The sequence below is a fragment of the Leptodactylus fuscus genome, chromosome 3 (assembly GCF_031893055.1).
Source record: "Leptodactylus fuscus isolate aLepFus1 chromosome 3, aLepFus1.hap2, whole genome shotgun sequence".
NCBI classification, from domain to species: domain Eukaryota; kingdom Metazoa; phylum Chordata; class Amphibia; order Anura; family Leptodactylidae; genus Leptodactylus; species Leptodactylus fuscus.
Window position 1 is genome coordinate 222107800 of NC_134267.1, and position 18326 is coordinate 222126125.

The window sequence follows — 18326 nt, forward strand, 5'->3', positions numbered from 1 at the left end:
CCCATTATGTTTTTATGAGAAGTCTTATGGAATAAAATTGTTTTGTCTATCCGCTGTCTGGATCAGCATTACTTCTATGAGCAGTGCTCAAGCCATACCGTTTTTTCTCCCACCATTTGTTTTTCTTAATGTAGATTGGATAAAAAATATGCAAATCTATTCTCCAGGATGTAATTAGGAGGGCAGTGCCTCTGTATGCCGCCCTCTAGGGGCAGCCCCCTTAACATCATGCATGACTCAGTTAATAAGCTTACTATCATGATGCGGATTTAATTGCCAAATTAGTATTTCTATTCAAAAAGGAACAGATTCCCAGCTATGGACAGTGCTGTTTCAGTCTTTTGGACCTCCTCAGCATAGTGTAGGGATACTGATTTGGCAGAGTGAGAGACTATAGACCAGGGTCAGGGGATAATCGTACACATTAGGGAGAGCGTGTGCCTACATAGGCAGTATGGAGACTTACAAGTCATTCCTGCTCCGCTAGGGATTCTGGGTAAAAAATATGCAAATCTATTCTCCAGGATTTAATTAGGAGAACAGTGCCTCTGTATGCTGCCCTCTAGAGGGCGCAGTATCCCTGCGCTATGCTGAGGAGGTCCAAAAGACCGAAACTGCGCTGTCCATAGCTGTGAATCTGTTCCTTTTGGAATAGAAATACAAATTTGGCAATTAAATCCGCATCATGTTAGTAGGCTTATTAACTGAGTCATGCATGATGTTAAGGAGGCTGCCCTCTAGAGGGCAGCATACAGAGGCACTGTTCTCCTAATTACATCCTGGAGAATAGATTTGCATATTTTTTACCCAGAATCCCTAGCGGAGCAGGGATGACTTGTAAGTCTCCGTACTGCCTATGTAGGCACACACTCTCCCTAATGTGTGCGATTATCCCCTGACCTTAATGTAGATTGTGAGCCCCATATAGGGATCACAATGTACATTTTTTTCCCCCTATCAGTATGTCTTTGTATAGTGGGAGGAAATCCATGCAAACACAGGGAGAACCCACAAACTCTTTGCAGATGTTGTTCCTGGTGGGATTCGAACCCAGGACTCCAGAGCTGCAAGGCTGCTGTGCTAACCACTGAGCCACTGTGTTGCCCCTTTCACCATTTTTTACTGTCTACTACCACTGTCCTTGGAGACATCTGGTCACGGGGCTGAGCTGTAGCTAATAGCAGCACCAGAAAGGGCACATGCCCTTCTGAGCTTCGATCTGCTACAATTACCATTGACCAACTGAGCTGCCACAGTGGTTCACCTTTTACCTCCTATCTTCATATTTAACCAGCAGACATCTGCCCCTAACAGCCATGACCAGTTTCTGTAGATGCCTCGGTTGCAATTGACCAGCGCACCTAAAGAAATTAATCACGGCTGTTAGCGACAGGTGTCCGTTGTTTAATTGCTGCCATTTTAATCCTCATTGGTTTCGCTGACAGCCAGGACCTGACATCCAGTGGCTATTGAAGGCAACCTGACTTGTCATCCGGGAGCATCTATTACACTCTCTTACAGGCAGTGCGTAATAGAAATCCAGGGACCACACAATATACTGCAGTCTAGTAATATTGCAGTATATTGTATGAGCGATCAAGTCCCCTACAGTTCAAGTAAGAGGTTTAAAAATCAATGTTAAAAAAATCTAAACTTTTTAAAAATTTGTACAAATGTAAAAAAATACAAAATTTCAAATCACAACCTTTCCCTTAGAATATAAAAAAATAAGCAAAAATAAACAAACAAAAGGTATATACCATAGTAGGAAAAAAATCAAAATGGCTGGAAAATGTTTTTCCTACTTCACCCTCTGATATTAATAAAATTACAACTTACACAGTTTAATACACTGAAATCTAAAATAGGTGCACGTGTCACAAGAAGGTGATTAAAGGGAATAAAACATTGTGATTTTTTTCCAATTCTACCCAATTCAGATTTGTTTTTCCAGCTTCCGAGAACATTTTATGGAATATTTCATGGAACCATTAGGAAGATCAATCCATTCTCCCATAAATAATCCCTTGTACGGTTTTGAGGACGAAAAAATAAAAAAAAGTTATAGCCTTTAGATGACAGGGAGTAAAAAAAACTGAAAGGAAAAATTGGCTCCAGACGGAAGGGTTTAAAGGGATTCTACCATTAAAACCTCTTTTTTTAGTAGATAAGACCTCGGAATAGCCTTTAGAAAGGCTATTCATCTCTTACCTTTCGATGTGATCTCCGCCGCGCCGTTCCTCAGAAATACTGGTTTTTACCGGTATGCAAATTAGTTCTCTTGCAGCGATGGGAGCGGGCCCCAGCGCTGAAAATATGATGGGGGCGTCCCCACTGCAGCTCGAGAACACGATCCTGCGACGCCTCTATCTTCAGCTGGATCCTCCCCTTCTCTGTCGTCTTCCTCCTGCGTCACCTCTGACGCCTGTGCAGTTGGCTCTGCCAGTGAGACACCAGTAGAGCCGAGTGAGAATGATGGCCGGCAGCCATTTTTGGGAGGCCGCTCCTGTATTGAACTACAAGAGCAAGAGCGGCCTCCCAAAAATGGCCGCCAGCCGGCATGCGCAGTCAGCTCTACTAGTGTCTCACTGGCAGAGCCAACTGTGTAGGCATTGGAGGTAACGCAGGAGGAAGACGACAGAGAAGGGGAGGATCCAGCCGAAGAGAGAGGCATCATAGGATTCTGTTCTCGGGCAGTGGTGGGGACGCCCCCATCGCATTTTCAGCGCTGGGGCCCGCCCCCATCACTGCCAGAGAACTAATTTTATAACGGTAAAAAACGGTATTACTAAGGAGCGGAGCGGCGGAGATCACATCTAAAGGTAAGAGACGAATAGCCTTTCTAAAGGCTATTCCGACGTCTTATCCACAAATAAAGAGTTTTTAATGGTAGAATCCCTTTAATAAACATTTCTTGCTGGTTCTTGCTGGGAAACACAATGAAAAATATTGACAATGTTTGGGAAATTCGTTGCACCTGACTCACAGATCCGTGTAGTGATTCCTATAACTAAGGAGAATTGGTGATCAGGAACCTGGAAATGTTACGAAACAATCTCGGTGATATCAGTAATGGTGGCCATTGACTCCAAGAAAATGGATTTTTTCAAATTTTTGCTTTACAAAATTTTAGTAATTTTTAGTTATGGTATCGACGCTACCACTTATGGACATATTTTATAACAAAAATGGATGGCGTTACCTACTTAGGGTGTTACTGAACTGGTGCAATAAAGTTTATTCTTATAAAACTGATCAAAGAAAGCTCTTCAGGGTTTCCGAGATTACTTGAAATTCACGTTTCTTTGTTCCCTTTGTGGGTAAGTGTCTGAGTGATGACTAGTTCTTCCTGTCCCAGGGGTTTATATATTCGGCATGCGTTACAGTTATCGTCAGTGCAGTACAGTGTGCAGGGCCATGAAGATGATATGGTTGTCACTGCTGCTGTGTCTGGTTGCCCAGGCTATGCCAAGACCGGTAAGTCAGGACCTACCCATCTGTGTTTTTTACCCTTATGATTTTTAGAGCCCTTTCTTACCTCATTTTTGTATGTGGGTGAAAGCCAGATTTAAATTTTTTGGGATGTCTTCAACTTTCTTCTTAGATTTAATGGTCATTTCTTCTTACAGGTAAATGAAACTGAGGATGAAGGTAAGAAAAAAAACATCATAGGGCTCCCCAGTTTTTTTTTAATACTTAGGGTGAAATGGTTAATTTTAGGTGGATCCATTCTGTTGCAAATTTAGTTTTCTCTTAGGGAGTGAATCTCTAAGACATTTGAGCCTTGACTAGTTTACCACCCCCTAAAACCAGCCCTGGTGATGACCCAAATTTTGTCTACATGATATATATGTGACCATCTCAGCTCTATTCCAACCTCTATAGACCGTTTACCCTATCAGATGTAATGATCCCATAAATGTGTATGGACTAACCCATTTTTTGTGCTCATAGTGATGGCTCCTTGTCCTTGTATATTCTATCATATCGGTATATTATCTCCACAGGTGTCAATGATATTAACCCAAAACTCACTATATTCCAGTTTACTGAGCCTACAAACAAAGGTGAAGTTTTTACAAAATATTCCAAAAAGTTGATTTCCACTCATTATATCATAGAAAGGACTTTAAGTCTAATTTTTTTTAGCTTTTTTAAATTTTTAGTTAATTTTTGGACTAACAAAAATTCAAAAGTTGTGAAAGATTTTTTATTTGGTTTGAAGTTAGTTTTTGGATTTATAAAGTAAATAAAAAATAGCGTTTTAAAAAGCCCTACAAATCTGTAAGCAGTGATGGCTTCTTGGGCTCACATATTTTATAATATTGGTATCTCCACAGATGACAATGATTTTATGACCGAACCCACTTCATTTAAGTTAACCGAGACTCCAAACCAAGGTGAAATTTTCATGAAATTGTCCAAAAATGTTATTTCTACCTGAGTTATCATAGAGGGGGCTCTAAATATAATTTCGTTTCGAGTAGCCCCTCAATATTTGACTACTCGAATCGAATATCGAACCCTATTATAGTCTATGGGGGGAAAATGCTCGTTTCAGGGGTAGGCAACATTCGATCAAATTATACTTACCAAGTCCAGGAGTGAGGGTCGGGCTGGATCCTCCGAGAAGTCTTCACCTTGCAGCGTCCCCGCGGCTTCTTCCGGCTCTGAATTCACTCTACCAGGCATCGGGCCTGGGCAGAGCCGACTGCACATGCCCACACTACAAGAAAATGGCCGCTTACAGTCAAAGTGGCCATTTTCTTGCAGCGCGGGCATGTGCAGTCGGCTCTGCCCTGGTCCGATGCCTAGCAGAGTGAATTCAGAGCCGGAAGATGCCGCGGGGAAGCTACACGGAGAAGACTTCTAAAGGTAGGAGAAGAACCAGCGTTGATTGGCGGTCTGTATAGCATTCGGCCAATTAATGCTGGTTCTGCATCGAACTTCTCCATTCGACTAGCGAGTGGTACTCGATCGAGTATGAGTATTTTGAATACCGTAGTATTCGATCAAATACCTACTCGATCGAGTACTACTCGCTCATCTCTAATAGTAATGGCTCCTTGTCCTTCCATATGTTATCATATTGGTATATTATCTCCACAGAGGACAATGATTTTAAGACGGAACCCGCTATATTGACGTTAACTGAGACTGCAAACCAAGGTGAAATTTTCAATAAATGTTCCAAAAAGTTGATGTCTTCTAATGTTGTCATAGAGGGGACTCTAAAAATATTTTTTTTAGCTTTACTTCGTTTTCGTTTGTGGTTAATTTTTACATTAATAAATTAATTTTATCCTATTGGCATATGACTTCCAAGATTTTAACCCCAAACCCAATATAATCACAATCATTGAGACTATAAATCAAGGTGAAATTTTCACAAAATTTTCTAAAAAGTTGACTTCTACTCATGGTATCATAGATAGAACTCTGAGTATAATTTTAATTTATTTTTCTAATTTGTAGTTAAATTTTGGATTAATAAACTATATCAAAGTTTGCACATTTTAGATTTTTTTTTTTTCATCAACACAATCTTTTTAGCAAAAATCCCTGGAAATGTGTAAGGAGTAACCATACACAGAGTCATGGCTCCATATTTTATCATATTAGTATATTATCTCCTTAGATCACAATGAAGAAAACAATATATTTAAGTTAAAGTGAAATTTTTACAAAATATCCCCCAAAAATGTCATTGCTCTTTATTTTATCATAGACAGGGCTCTAGGTATAATTAAAGGGATTCTACCATTAAAGCAACTTTTTTTCTAATTACCACGTCGGAATAGCCTTAAGAAAGGCTATTTGTCTCCTACCTTTAGATGTGGTCTCCATCGCGCCGTTCCTTAGAAATACCGGTACTTACCGGTATGCTAATGAGATCTTGGCAACAATGAGGGCATCCTTCTTCTTCATCTGCCTCCTCCCCTTGTCTGTCGTTTTCTTTCTTCGTCATGTCTGACGCCTGCGCAGTCGGCTCTGACAGCGAGACCCTGTTAGAGCTGACTGCGCATGCTGGCGGCCATATTTCCAAGGCTGCAATTGCGCGCATGCGCAGCATGCTCTTCACGTCTTCGCCAGAGTGTACTGCGCATGCTCAGTAAGGTCCGTACAGCTCTCCGACGTGCGAGTGAACTCATCCAGGCGTCGGAGGGCTGTACGGACCTTACTGACCATGCCCAGTACACTCTGTTCAGCGAAGATGTGAGGAGTGTACTGCGCATGTGCGCAATTGCAGCCTTGGAAATATGGCCGCCAGCCGGCATGCCAGGTCAGCTCTAACAGGGTCTTGCTGTCAGAGCCGACTGCGCAGGCGTCAGACATGACGAAGAAAGAAGACGACAGACAAGGGGAGGAGGCTGATGAAGAAGAAGGATGCCCTCATTGCTGCCGAGACCTCATTAGCATACCGGTATTTCTAAGGAACGGCGCGACGGAGACCACATCTAAAGGTAGGAGACGAATAGCCTTTCTTAAGGCTATTGCGACGTGGTAATTAGAAAAAAAGTTGCTTCAATGGTAGAATCCCTTTAATTCAATTTTACTTTTTTTTTTTTTTAATTTATACTTTTTTTTAATTAATAATTTACATAAAAAATGCACATCATTGAAGGAGTTATCTCATCAACACAGGTTTTTTATCAAAAATCTCCAGCAGATGTACATAGGGACAGAGATATTTTATCATATTGATATATTATTTCCACAGGTGACGTTAGAAACCAATATATTCAGTTTCAACAAGACTACAAACCAAAGTGAAATTTTCTCAGAGTTTTCCAAAAAGTTGGTTTTTTACTTGTCATAGAGGGGACTCTTATTTATGATTTTTTTCGGTTTTAGTGTTTTTTACATTTGTAGTTAGTTTTTGGATTAAGTACATGAAAAACTGCACTTTATTGAAGGATTTTTCTCATCAGCGACCATAGTGATGGCTCCATGTCCTTACATATTTTATAATATTGTTATATTTTCTCCACAGATGACAATGATTTGGAACCTGTATTCAAGTACATTGAGACTGCAAATCAAGGTGAAATGTTCACTAAATGTTGACTTCTACATATTGTCATGGGGGTATATTTTTTTTTAGATTTAGTTTGTCTTAATTTGTAGTTAGTTTCTGGATTAATAAACTACTTAAAAGATTGTGAATTATTAAAGGGGATTGTGTTTTTATTTTTTTTAAAAATCAGTGAAGCTGAGGATTGGAATGGATTTCCCCTGTAGTGGCCACTGCAGGTGAAATGTTGTATTACATGCTAGTCTTTCAAATTAATGGATGATTATGTAAGACATGGACAGAGAATATGGTCTTTGTTAAAGGATGTCTACAGCATAAAAAAAAAAAAAAATTCACTAATTTTATTTTTTTTTAACGCCTTTCACCTTCTAGTGAAAATAACATTACAAGTTACATTACTCAGGTCATACACTCAATGTGTGTTATATTTTTATTTCTCACCTATTTCACTGGGGGACACAGCACCTTGGGTATAGACCTGGTCACTAGGAGGCGGACTCTAGGATAACGAAGTCTGTGAGCTCGTCCTACTTAGTATATACCCTCTCACAGACAGGGCACTAAGCCATAACTCCCAACTTTTGAAGAATAGCAAGAGGGACAAAATGAGCGGCACGTGCAGTGTGCCGCGGCAAATTTAGCTCCGCCCACTTTTATGTTGATTCTGCCCATTCTCATTCATTTTTCATGTGCCCCCACACAGTATACTACTTGTTCCCCCTCCATCTCTCCCCCAGTTTCATATACCCCTTCATCTGCCCCCAGTTTCATGTCCCCCCTCCATCTCTGTCCACAGTTTCATGTTCCCCCCTCCATCTCTGTCCCCAGTTTCATGTCCCTGCCCATCTCTGCCCCCAGTTTCATGTCACCCTTCCATCTGCCCCCAGTTTCATGTCCCCCCATCTCTGCCCAGTTTCATGTCCCACCACCTCTGCCCACAGTTTCATGTCCCCCCATCTCTGCCCCAGTTTCATGTCCCCCATTTCTGCCCCCAGTTTCATGTCCAATCATCTCTGCGCCCAGTTTCATATGCCCCCATCTCTGCCCACAGTTTCATGTCCCCCATCTTTGCCCACAGTTTCATGGGCCCCCTTCATTATGTTCCACTTCAATGTTTAACACAAAAAAACACTTACACTCACCCTTCCAACGCTCCCCCACCGCTCTTTCCGCAGTCTCTCTCACAGAGTTGATGCGACGTCATCACATCGTGCCTACACATCCACTAGCTGGAGCGCAGCGGTAAAGCATGTGCTGAGCTGTGACAGCTCCTCCTTTACTCGCCTATGTATTCCTCCGGACGCTGATGAGTTGAAACCGGGACATACCTCCTGCCGACTAGGACCGCGGGACAGGATACCGAATCCGTGAATGTCCCGCGGAATCCGGGACGATTGGGAGGTATGCAGTAAGCCAGTTTTAAACCTAGTGTAATAGGAGGTAGTCACGAGCTGACTCAGGTCTTCCTGTCTTAAATCATTTTTGTTTCACTTTTCTTTCAGGTGTCGGGGGTCTTCAGCGTGTATGCCACACTAGCTGCACCACCCTGCAGGCACAGCGCTCTGTAATAGAGCACCCTGCCGATCACCTGGTCCCAATCCTCTGCTTGCTGCATCAGCAGCTGGATATTCCAGTAACCCCATTGGCTGGGGAGAGGAGGGTGTCCTGGGCAGTCCCCTCTACTTCTTATGTGTGGGAATCCAGGTGGGAGGGCCTCATTTCATACTCCTGGAGACACAGCACCTTGGGATTCCTCTCTGTGCATCCTGTCTGCAGCAGTTGGGGACCTCTCATCCTTCCAGTACTCTGGTAGGCTACCCTTCTGAGTTTCTTCTCTTTTTTCTGAACTCTGGCGCCATGCTCTCACATGAAGAGACATCTTGCTCCCCAGCTCCACATTTTATGCGTGCTCTGGCTGTCAGAAAAAGTGTCCATGCGGACAGTCTGTGTCTCTCTACTCACTCTGGAGCAACTCTTAGTCTGCCCAGGACTCTCCTGGCCCTTCTCCTTCCCTGGATTGGGCGGTTTCTCTTACCCAGGCCATTGGTAACCTAGCCAGACTTAACCAGTCTGTGGTGGAATCCTTGGAGCGGCTGCCTGCCCAGATTGTTGCTCAGTCAGTTACTACTAGGGAAGCCTTCGTGTGCCACCCTGATTCCAGTTCCAGGAGCCATCCCCACAAGAGGATTAGGAAGCCTTCCTACAGGTTGCGGTCTACCTCCTCCTCTCCTGAGTAAACCCCAATAGAGCCTCAGCTCATGGCTCCACACCGAGAAGTGGGACTCAGTCTCCTCCTGCTCACTCTATGTCTACTGGGGATGCCTCTGATTTCGACTTGGAGCATCAGCTAAACACATCAGTAGCGGCTGCTACGCAGGAACTCATCCGTGCAGTACGAGAGACTCTTCAGATATCGGAGAACCCTGATATTGCTGCTCAAGAGGACATCTCTTTTTGCCACAGCCGCCGCTTGCCCCTGGCCTTCCCAAAATCACAGGGCGTTTGACCACAATCTGAGGGAACAATGGCTTCACCCTGACCATCCTCTGTCTTCTACTAGCAGGTTGGATGTTCTTCTTCCCTTCCCTGAGCAGTATGTTTCTAAGTGGGTTCAGCCTCTTGTAGTTGATCCTGTGATTGCCAGGCTCTCCAGGGTTACTATTTTACCTCCGGCAAATTCCACCTCTTTTGGTGATCCCTCTGACAGGAGGTTGGACACTTGGGCTGCTTTTTCCGTGGCTGGCTCAACTTTGCATCCCTCATTTGCTGCCTCTTGGGTCATCAATGCATGCATCTCCTGGACCAAACAGCTATATGCAGGTCTCACTGAGGAAACATCTCTCCTGGACAATCAGCTACTTGTGGATCAGATTCTGAATGCTTCCAAGTATCTATGCAATTCCTCCCTTGAAGCAGCTCGCCGTTCTACCAAGGCTGCTGTCAACTTGGTGGCTATCCGTCACATGGTGTGGATTCATTCCTGGAACATGGAGTCCACCTCTAAGAAGGCAGTTTTTGCTCTTCCTTTTACCCGGGATGCACAAGGCCGGCTCTTTGGCAAGAAGCATGAAGGTTTCCCCTACCTAGAGCCTCTCAGGTGGGAGGTTGTCTTCTCTCCGTCCGGGAGATCTGGCTTGCCAGGGTCGACAATGCCTGGGTTCTAGAGGTGTTGTTAATGGCTACTCCATAGAATTTTCCTCCCTCCCAGACGAAAGTTTCTTTCGTTCCACTTTACCTTCTTCCCCCGATCAAGCGGCCGCTTTTCTTGAAGCATTCGACAAACTTCAACAGCAGGAAGTCATCGTCCCCGTGCCTGCTTCAGAACCTTTCTGAGGCTACTACTCCAACCTGTTCACCGTTCCCAAGAAGGACAGCTCTCCACACCCTATCCTGGATCTGAAGGTACTCAACAGATTTATCCGTGTTTGAAGGTTTCGCATTGGAGTCTCCGCGGTCTGTGGTGGAATCCATGGATTCAGGCGAATTTCTTTCGTCCATCGACATTCGAGATGCTTACCTCCATATTCCCATTTCTCTGACCCATCTGCATTTTCTGCATTTCGCTGTGGTTCGCGACATTTCCAATTTGTCACCCTTCCCTTTGGGCTGGCCTCTGCCCCCGAGTCTTTACCAAGGTGATGGCCTCTCTCATCGCTATTCTCCATTCCAGAGGAGCTGCTTTCATTCCCTACCTGGAAGACCTCCTGACCAAGGCTCCCTCCAGGGCGCAAAATCTCTCCAGTTTGCAAATCACCTTGGATCTTCTTCTGCGGTTTGGCTGGCTTGTCAACGAGATAAAGTCCTGTCTTGTGCTGTCTCAGTGTATGGAGTTTTTTGGCATGATTTTCGATACCCATCAGAGCAGGATTCTTTTTCCGTAGTCCAAGGTCCTGGCCCTTCTGTCCAGTATGTCTCATCTTCAGAGGAGCTCTCCTTGTCCCTTCGGTTCTGCATGCGGGTCTTGGGCATAATGGTCTCGTCCTTCGAGGCCATTGACTTTGCCCAGTTCCACTCGCAGCCTCTTCTGCTGGCGATTTTGGCTTGCTGGGATAGGCTCTAGTCCAGCTTAGACCACCCAATTCTTCTGCCTCTTTGGGTCCGTCATGAGCTTCTCTAGTGACTCTCTTCCCTGGGAATTTCCCTTGGGGGAGTCTTTCCTTCCCGTCCATTGACAGGTTATCACCACTGACATAAGCCTTTCAGGCTGGGCTTTGCTTTTCTGTGTTTTGAATGTTCAGGGCCTGGGGTCCAAGGAGGAAACCTCCCTACAGATCAACCTGCTGGAACTGAGGGCCATCTTTCTGGCTCTGTCTCACTGGACCTCCCTTCTCCAGGGGTATCCAGTCCAAATTGAGCCTGACAACTCCACCGCCATCTCCTACCTGAACCACCAGGGTGGGACCAGGAGCTTAGCGTCCTTTCTGGAGGCCTCTCGCTCTCTCAGGTGGGCAGAGCTTCACGTCCCTGCTTTTTCAGCAGTCCACATTCCAGTCGTGGACAACTGGGCAGCAGTCTTTCTTGTCCCACATTCACATTAATGAGGAGCTTGTTTTGCCTGTTTCTCCTGATTCCAAGCATCCTTGTGAGCGTTCTCTTCACTGCCTGAATGTTGTCCGGGAGGTTCGGGTCTACTTGACTCTCACTAACCCTTACCAACTCTCATAGCTTTGTTTGTGCTCCCAGAGGGCTCTTATAAGGGCTTGCCTGCTTTCAAGGCCTCCATCTCTAGATGGATTCAGTCTGCAATTAAGGAAGCCTATTGGTTTAAGGGTAAGGATCCGCCCTGCCATGTGACGGCTCACCCCACTAGGGCTGTCGGTGCCTCCTGGGCTGATTGACATCAGGTTTCTGTTACCCAGTTCTGCAAGGCTGGTACCTGGGCTTCCATTCACACCTTCACAAAGTTTTCCCAGATCCATTCTGAGGCTTGGGCCGATGCCATCTTCGGTTGAAAGGTTCCGCATGCGGCTGTGCGCTAGATTGTTTTCATGGCTGTCTGTTTTCCCCTTCCTCTGGAACTACTTTAGGATGTCTCATGCTGCTGAAATAGGCGAGAAAATGGGATTTTTTTGTACTCACCATAAAATCCATTTCTCGTTCTTTCATTGGGGGAAACAGATCCCTCCCTTTATTCTTTTTTTGGAGGGGGTTTGTTTGTTTCTTCCCGGGTTTAGGACTTGTTGGTGGTTATTGGTTCTGAATTATTTATTTTTCCTTTGGACTTTGGACAGTATGTCTCATCTTCAGAGGAGCTCTACGTGTCTCTTCGGTTCTGCATGCTGGTCTTGGGCATGATGGTCTCGTCCTTCGAGGCCATTCACTTTGCCCAGTTCCACTCGCAGCCTCCTCTACAGGCTCTAGTCCAGCTTAGACCACCCGATTCTTCTGCCTCTTCGGGTCCGTCACCAGCTTCTCTAGTGACTCTCTTCCCTGGGGGAGTCTTTCTTTCCCGTCCATTGACAGGTTATCAATGACTCTCTCCTACTGCTGCAGTACAAAACTGCCTGAGTGCACTGTCTGTGAGAGGGTATAGACTGAGTAGGCAGAGTCGACAGCTTTCGTTATCCTAGTGTCCACCTCCTAGTGACCAGGTCTATACCCTAGGTGCTGTATCCACTAGTGAAACAACGAGAAATGGATTTTTACGGTGAGTACAAAAAATCAGTAGTTGATTTGTAATCGAGATCTATTGTAAGAACTTCATAAATGACAAGATCCATGCTTTCCGTCTCCTTAGATGTAGATGTATTCCTGAGAGAGGGCGATGTCGCCTTTGACCCTTTTCGGAGTGCTAGAAAATGTAAAACATGCACGTGGAAGAAGAACAGCAAAGGAATTGTAGAAGTCCCGTTCACCATCGATCCTGATCAGTACTGTAAGCTCCTCCTATTTATTTGTCATTGTAGTTTTTATAGGTTTCTCCTTGTAACCTAAACAGAACAACTATGTAAAAATATCAATGAATTTATAACTAAGGCTAGGTTCATCCGGCGGAAATCTGTCGGACCTCATTATAGTCTATGGGGTCCACGGGTTTCCACAGGTAACCACTTTTTCAAGCGGATTAGGTTTCTGTTCATGGGGTGCCAAAGCGGACCCCACGAATGGAAACCTGAATGCAGGTGTGAACCTAGCGTAATAGCGATAGACTGTCTTCAAGATAGACTCAGACTTGCAGAGGGAATCCGAACACTCAGATCCCCAGTGAACAGGAGAATTGAGCGGGTGGTCTATAGATAGGGGATTGTTTCATTGGCAAACCCCTTCCAATGCCCTGACTTTACAAACAACGTTAGTAACTGTGATAACTTTTCCCATCTTCAGCCGCATCAGATATATCTCTGATAAATGAATCCTTGAAGGAGTTTGAGGTGATGACCTGTGTGCAGTTTGTGAACTGGACAACACAACCAGACTATCTCTATATACAGTCTGGATCAGGGTAAGTGTCAAGAGTCACTTAAAGGGGTTGTCTGCGGCCCTTTTTCGCTGTGGCCTGCTACATGGGGCCAAAAGGGAAATCTTAGATTTTTTGTACAATGAACCTAGGTTTATTGCCTAGAACAACTATCCCCCCACCACTTTCTATTCACCAATTTTATAAAAAATCTAATCCACTTTTTCAAGTGAAATGTTAATTTTGCCCATATTGTAATATCTCCAACATGTAATATCTCCTTTTTATATCTTAGCTGCTGGTCTTACATTGGAAGGACTGGAGGCAAGCAGACCATAAGTCTTAGCTCTCCGAGCTGTGTGGTGTACGGTGTAATCCAGCATGAGGTTATGCACAGTATTGGCTTCTTCCATGAACATACCCGGGTGGATCGGGATGATTACATCAACATCTTATGGCAGAACATAGCAAAAGGTGATAAGTTTCGAAACTTGTAGGAAGTTGGTGGTTCGACTTTTGGCCTTGTGGTTCTTGTGTTTGATCCACATATTGTTTATAGAGATTACCTGATAAGTCCTTATATACATTTGCCATTATATACTGTACATTGCCACCATCTCTTCCAGGTTTTGCCGGCAATTTCAACATTGATGATGGCAACACGATGAATCTTCCTTACGATTATGAATCAGTCATGCATTACTCCGCGTAAGTCCACAGATTTTGTCACATCACACGGTTATTCCCAATTGTATCCTAAGCAAAGGTGTTGGTCAACAAAGATTGAGTCTGGAGCCTAGACTTTGTATCTGAACTCCCTTGCCAAGGCGCAATGACTTCTTGGCACCCGATCAGTCCCTGCTCCACAAGTCCCCTCCCTAAAGACCTGAAGACCCTAAGGACAATGGCACCTCGGCACACTTTCTAAGGCAACATGACTGTGTACTTTGATGGGTGCACACTGAACTGTTGTTTTCTATGACTCCATAAGCATTGTGTATTATCAAGGGTTTGCAATGGGGGGGGGGGGGGAGGACTGTGTGACCGGAGACAAAACTTAGGAGAGGTCCTATTCCTGATCTTCTTGTGGTCCAGACTCATTAATTGAAACATTTGGCTCTGTGGAGACCACATATGGAACACAGATATCACCAATGTGCCATTTGGTTTGTTTCTCACGGACCTGTAGGTGAACACTCTTTTGTGCATGTAACCATAGGGTTTCTATCCTTAAATGGAGGGGTGTCTCTGTCCCCTCTATTGCTTTTAAACACCCTAAGAGGACCAATGGCCATAGTTTGTTTTTGTGAGATGGTCGTATTTGCTGTTACCACCAACAATGAGTTATTGTATCCTCTGAAGAGAGATTTGTGAATTTTTGAGTCTGCAAAACTCTTGCAAATGGTGCCAAGATATCAAAAGTGTGCTCTTAGTATAATATGTTCATTCTCTACAAATTGGAATAAAGCTTGTCCATTTTGTAGTTGACTTTACCCATTATTTATATGATGAAGTTATTTTAGAACTCCCATTTAAAGGGGTCATTACATAAACAAACCCTGCCCATATACCCTATTTGAGCAAATGTTGGATTTCTCTATGAGTGCAGATTCTGTTCTAGAAGACTCAAGCCATCCATCTATTGCTTTGGATGGCCATTCATCTAAAGTGAGAGCTTATCGTAGCTTTCACCAGCGAAATCAAGTGGCTCTAACCTATTGTTGTCTCCATTACTAGAAAATATTAGGACAACGAAAATGATGACTGGCTACTCACAAATACAATGAAACCTCTTTGAGACAACCAACCAAAATTGTGGTCTTTTATAGATGTGGTCTTCTCAAAGAAGGTGACAAACATCATTTTTGTGAAAACCTGGAAAGGTCTACAATTACATTAATATCACAAATTCTTAATCCATTCTATAGGAATGTCTATTCCATAAAACCATCTTTGGCTACCATGGTCCCAAAAACTGACCCTATTGTGCCTATTGGACAGAGATCCGGGTTGAGCAGTCTGGACGTGAGGAAAATGAATGCCTTCTATAAATGCAGTAAGTTGATTTCCTTTCCTTGTCTTCTCTGAAATCCTATCCATATGAAGTGGACGTTACCTTTCTCACTAACCTTGACCATTTATATCACCAAAAATAAAGATGTGTGTAGGGAAAAGCTGGTGAAGGCCTCAGGATCTTTTTCCGGAAGTAGTTCTTCTGCAAACCAATTTGGTGGAAACTGCCTCTGGCTTATTCAAGTCCCAAGGAACAAGGTAAAATCCATGAATGCAGGATACAGATCCGATCAATCAACGTATGGAACAGATATTTTTGGAAATGTTTTTAGTTTGGTCCTAAAACTAATAGCACTTTTTGGTTTTGTTCTAGATTGAAGTGCGGTTTGACTTTCTTAACATCTCTTCAACTGACTATGTTAAAGTCTATGATGGTATGACTAAATCATCACCTGTCCTACTGAGTGAAACCTACGGATATGGATCAATCACGCCTCTGAGATCATCTGGACGTAACATGCTTGTAGAGTTCGTGAGCGTAGCCACTTCTACATTCAGTACATTTAATGCAACCTATGACGCCGGTAAGTGTTCAAAGATGGTTAAAAATTGTATCCAATGGGTCATATAGTATAACTGACTGACTCCCTTGTGGACAGGGCCGCAACAATCGTGGTCGCAGGGAGTGCGACCGGCCCTGGTGAGGTACAGCTGGAGATGGCCGGGGCCCAGTACCACTATGACAGCAGTCGAGGAACCAGGCTATATATATTGTAAATGAAAGGGGCTCTCACATGTTGGGAATTTACCCATTTGGCTTTTTGTTTCTACCCAAGATACAGTAATGTGCAAAAGGTATAGGCAGGTATAGAAAAAATGTTGCACAGTAAAAACACTTTCCAAAATAGAAGGGTTAATAGTTTAGTTTTTGTCAAATAACAAAAAGAAGTGAATAAAGAAAAAAAAATGTAAACCCATCAATATTTGGTGTGACCTTTGCCGTTTGCCTTCCATCAGTTCTTCTTGGTACGGTACTTGCAGACAGTTTTTGAAGGAACTCGGCAGGGAGGTTGTTCCCAATATCTTGGATAACTAAGCACAGATCTTCTGTGGATGAACGCTTGCGCCAATCCTTCTGTCTCATGTAATCCCAGACAAAAAACATAGCAAAATCTGCAACAACAAAAAAAAACAAGTCTTCCACAACTTGGGGCCTCAGCCTAAAGGAGGTCAAAAATGTCCTTCCTTCCTTCTTTCCTTCCTTCCTTCCTTCCTTCCTTCCTTCCTTCCTTCCTTCCTTCCTTCCTTCCTTCCTTCCATCTACTACATATGGCCCAGGCTGTTCCAAACTGTCCCGCCATGGTACAAGTAGCTATACAGTAACAATCTCTGGCCCAATTACCTCATTTGGAGCAATTTTTTTAGGAATTATTATGGGTTCATTCCTGAAACCATCTTAAACCATATTGATGTTGTCCAATATTGTAACAATGACATCTACCATTCAATAAAAGTGGATCTGCACATGTGTACATGAAAAGTGAGTTATTGTGACAATTTCCTCCGGTGGTCCCAAGGGGCTCCATTCCAAACCTTCGGCCCACTACAGACATAAGACTGTCTACAACTCCCACCAGGACTGGGTGGCCACAAACCTATAATCAGTGAAGGATATACTCATTGAAAAGAAGGCAGGGTGGGGGATTGTATCCAAAAAATTGCAAAAACTTCTATTTTTCTCTATAATAATTTGTCCTTATTAATTGTTTATGATCTATTTTTTTCAGTTCCTAGAAGATGAGGCAAAAAATCATCAGAGAGGTGGCTGCAGATAACGGCGATGATAAATACTTTTATTCCAGTCAATCACATAATGTTGTCTATTAATTTAATTTTTTGTAACACATATTCGTCCATGTTTATATTAAATAAAACATAAAAATTTTCCCAAAAAGATTTCGATTTCTAGTTTGACATGGTCCTGCATAACTCTAGGTGTAGTTAAAAAAGAAAAAAGTCAGAGGGCTATTGTGTCCAACTGGGTGGAGACTAGCCACATAAGGAAAGAGAACATTGGGAATATTTTATTATGGTACCATATTTAATATGTTTTTGATACCTAATCAGTTTTTGTATTGTTTTTGTGTAGTTAGAGGTGTTTCCTTCTCAACAACAGAATGTTCTAGAATTTGTGTGCAGTTTAGTTTCCAAAAAAACAGTCTTCCATTGGCTAAAGTCCTATGGCCCATGTGCGGATTATTTATTGTTGATTCACAGTATTGTCCCTACACAATATAATCGGCCTTTACTTGCCCACTCCTAGTATACCATCCCATATACTGGCCCACACACAGTTTAAAGCCCCTTTGCCGGGATTTATTGTCCCAAATATCCCTGTTCTAAAGCCATCGGTGCCTGTACTAAAAATAAAAAAACCTACCGGTATGTACAAACCTAGCTTCCATAGTCCTCAGTAGGCCGCAGGTCCCAGAGGAGTACATTATAGAGAATACACAAGCAACCCAATCTCCTCTAAAAAAAAATCTAGAATTGACTATCAAAAATTTTATAAATCAGCGGTCTAGCTGATGGTAAAGGATAGTCCTAGATTAGAGATAGGTGAACCTCACAAGTTTTGTTTTGACGAATATTTGTGAGGTTTGGCCCTTGTGTTCATTTTGGGACTCGAATTATTAAAGGGGTTTCCCTATCTCAGTATTTCAAGCAGTATGATGCAGTCTTTTCGTCTCACTTCCTGTATATCTCCTCCCTCCCCCTCTCTCTTGCTAAATGGGCCGGAGAAACCTCTCAATACTTCTGCAGATCAGATAATATGCAGATGCTTGTACAGAATGGACTCAGTGTTATCTGTGTGTTTAC

General features: G+C 43.4%; 1 protein-coding gene across 1 annotated transcript; it reads left to right on the forward strand.

Annotated features, from left to right (window-relative positions):
• Positions 1–11006: 11006 nt before the first annotated feature.
• LOC142198571 (hatching enzyme 1.2-like) lies at positions 11007–17281 on the forward strand. The gene is made up of 13 exons (XM_075269602.1): positions 11007–11066; positions 11275–11431; positions 11702–11806; positions 12284–12433; positions 12774–12911; positions 13361–13478; positions 13729–13907; positions 14060–14141; positions 15362–15489; positions 15592–15704; positions 15820–16030; positions 16106–16146; positions 17234–17281. Exons 1-13 carry the CDS (start codon positions 11007–11009, stop codon positions 17279–17281), a joined length of 1530 nt encoding a protein of 509 aa, XP_075125703.1.
• The last annotated feature ends 1045 nt before the right edge of the window (positions 17282–18326 follow it).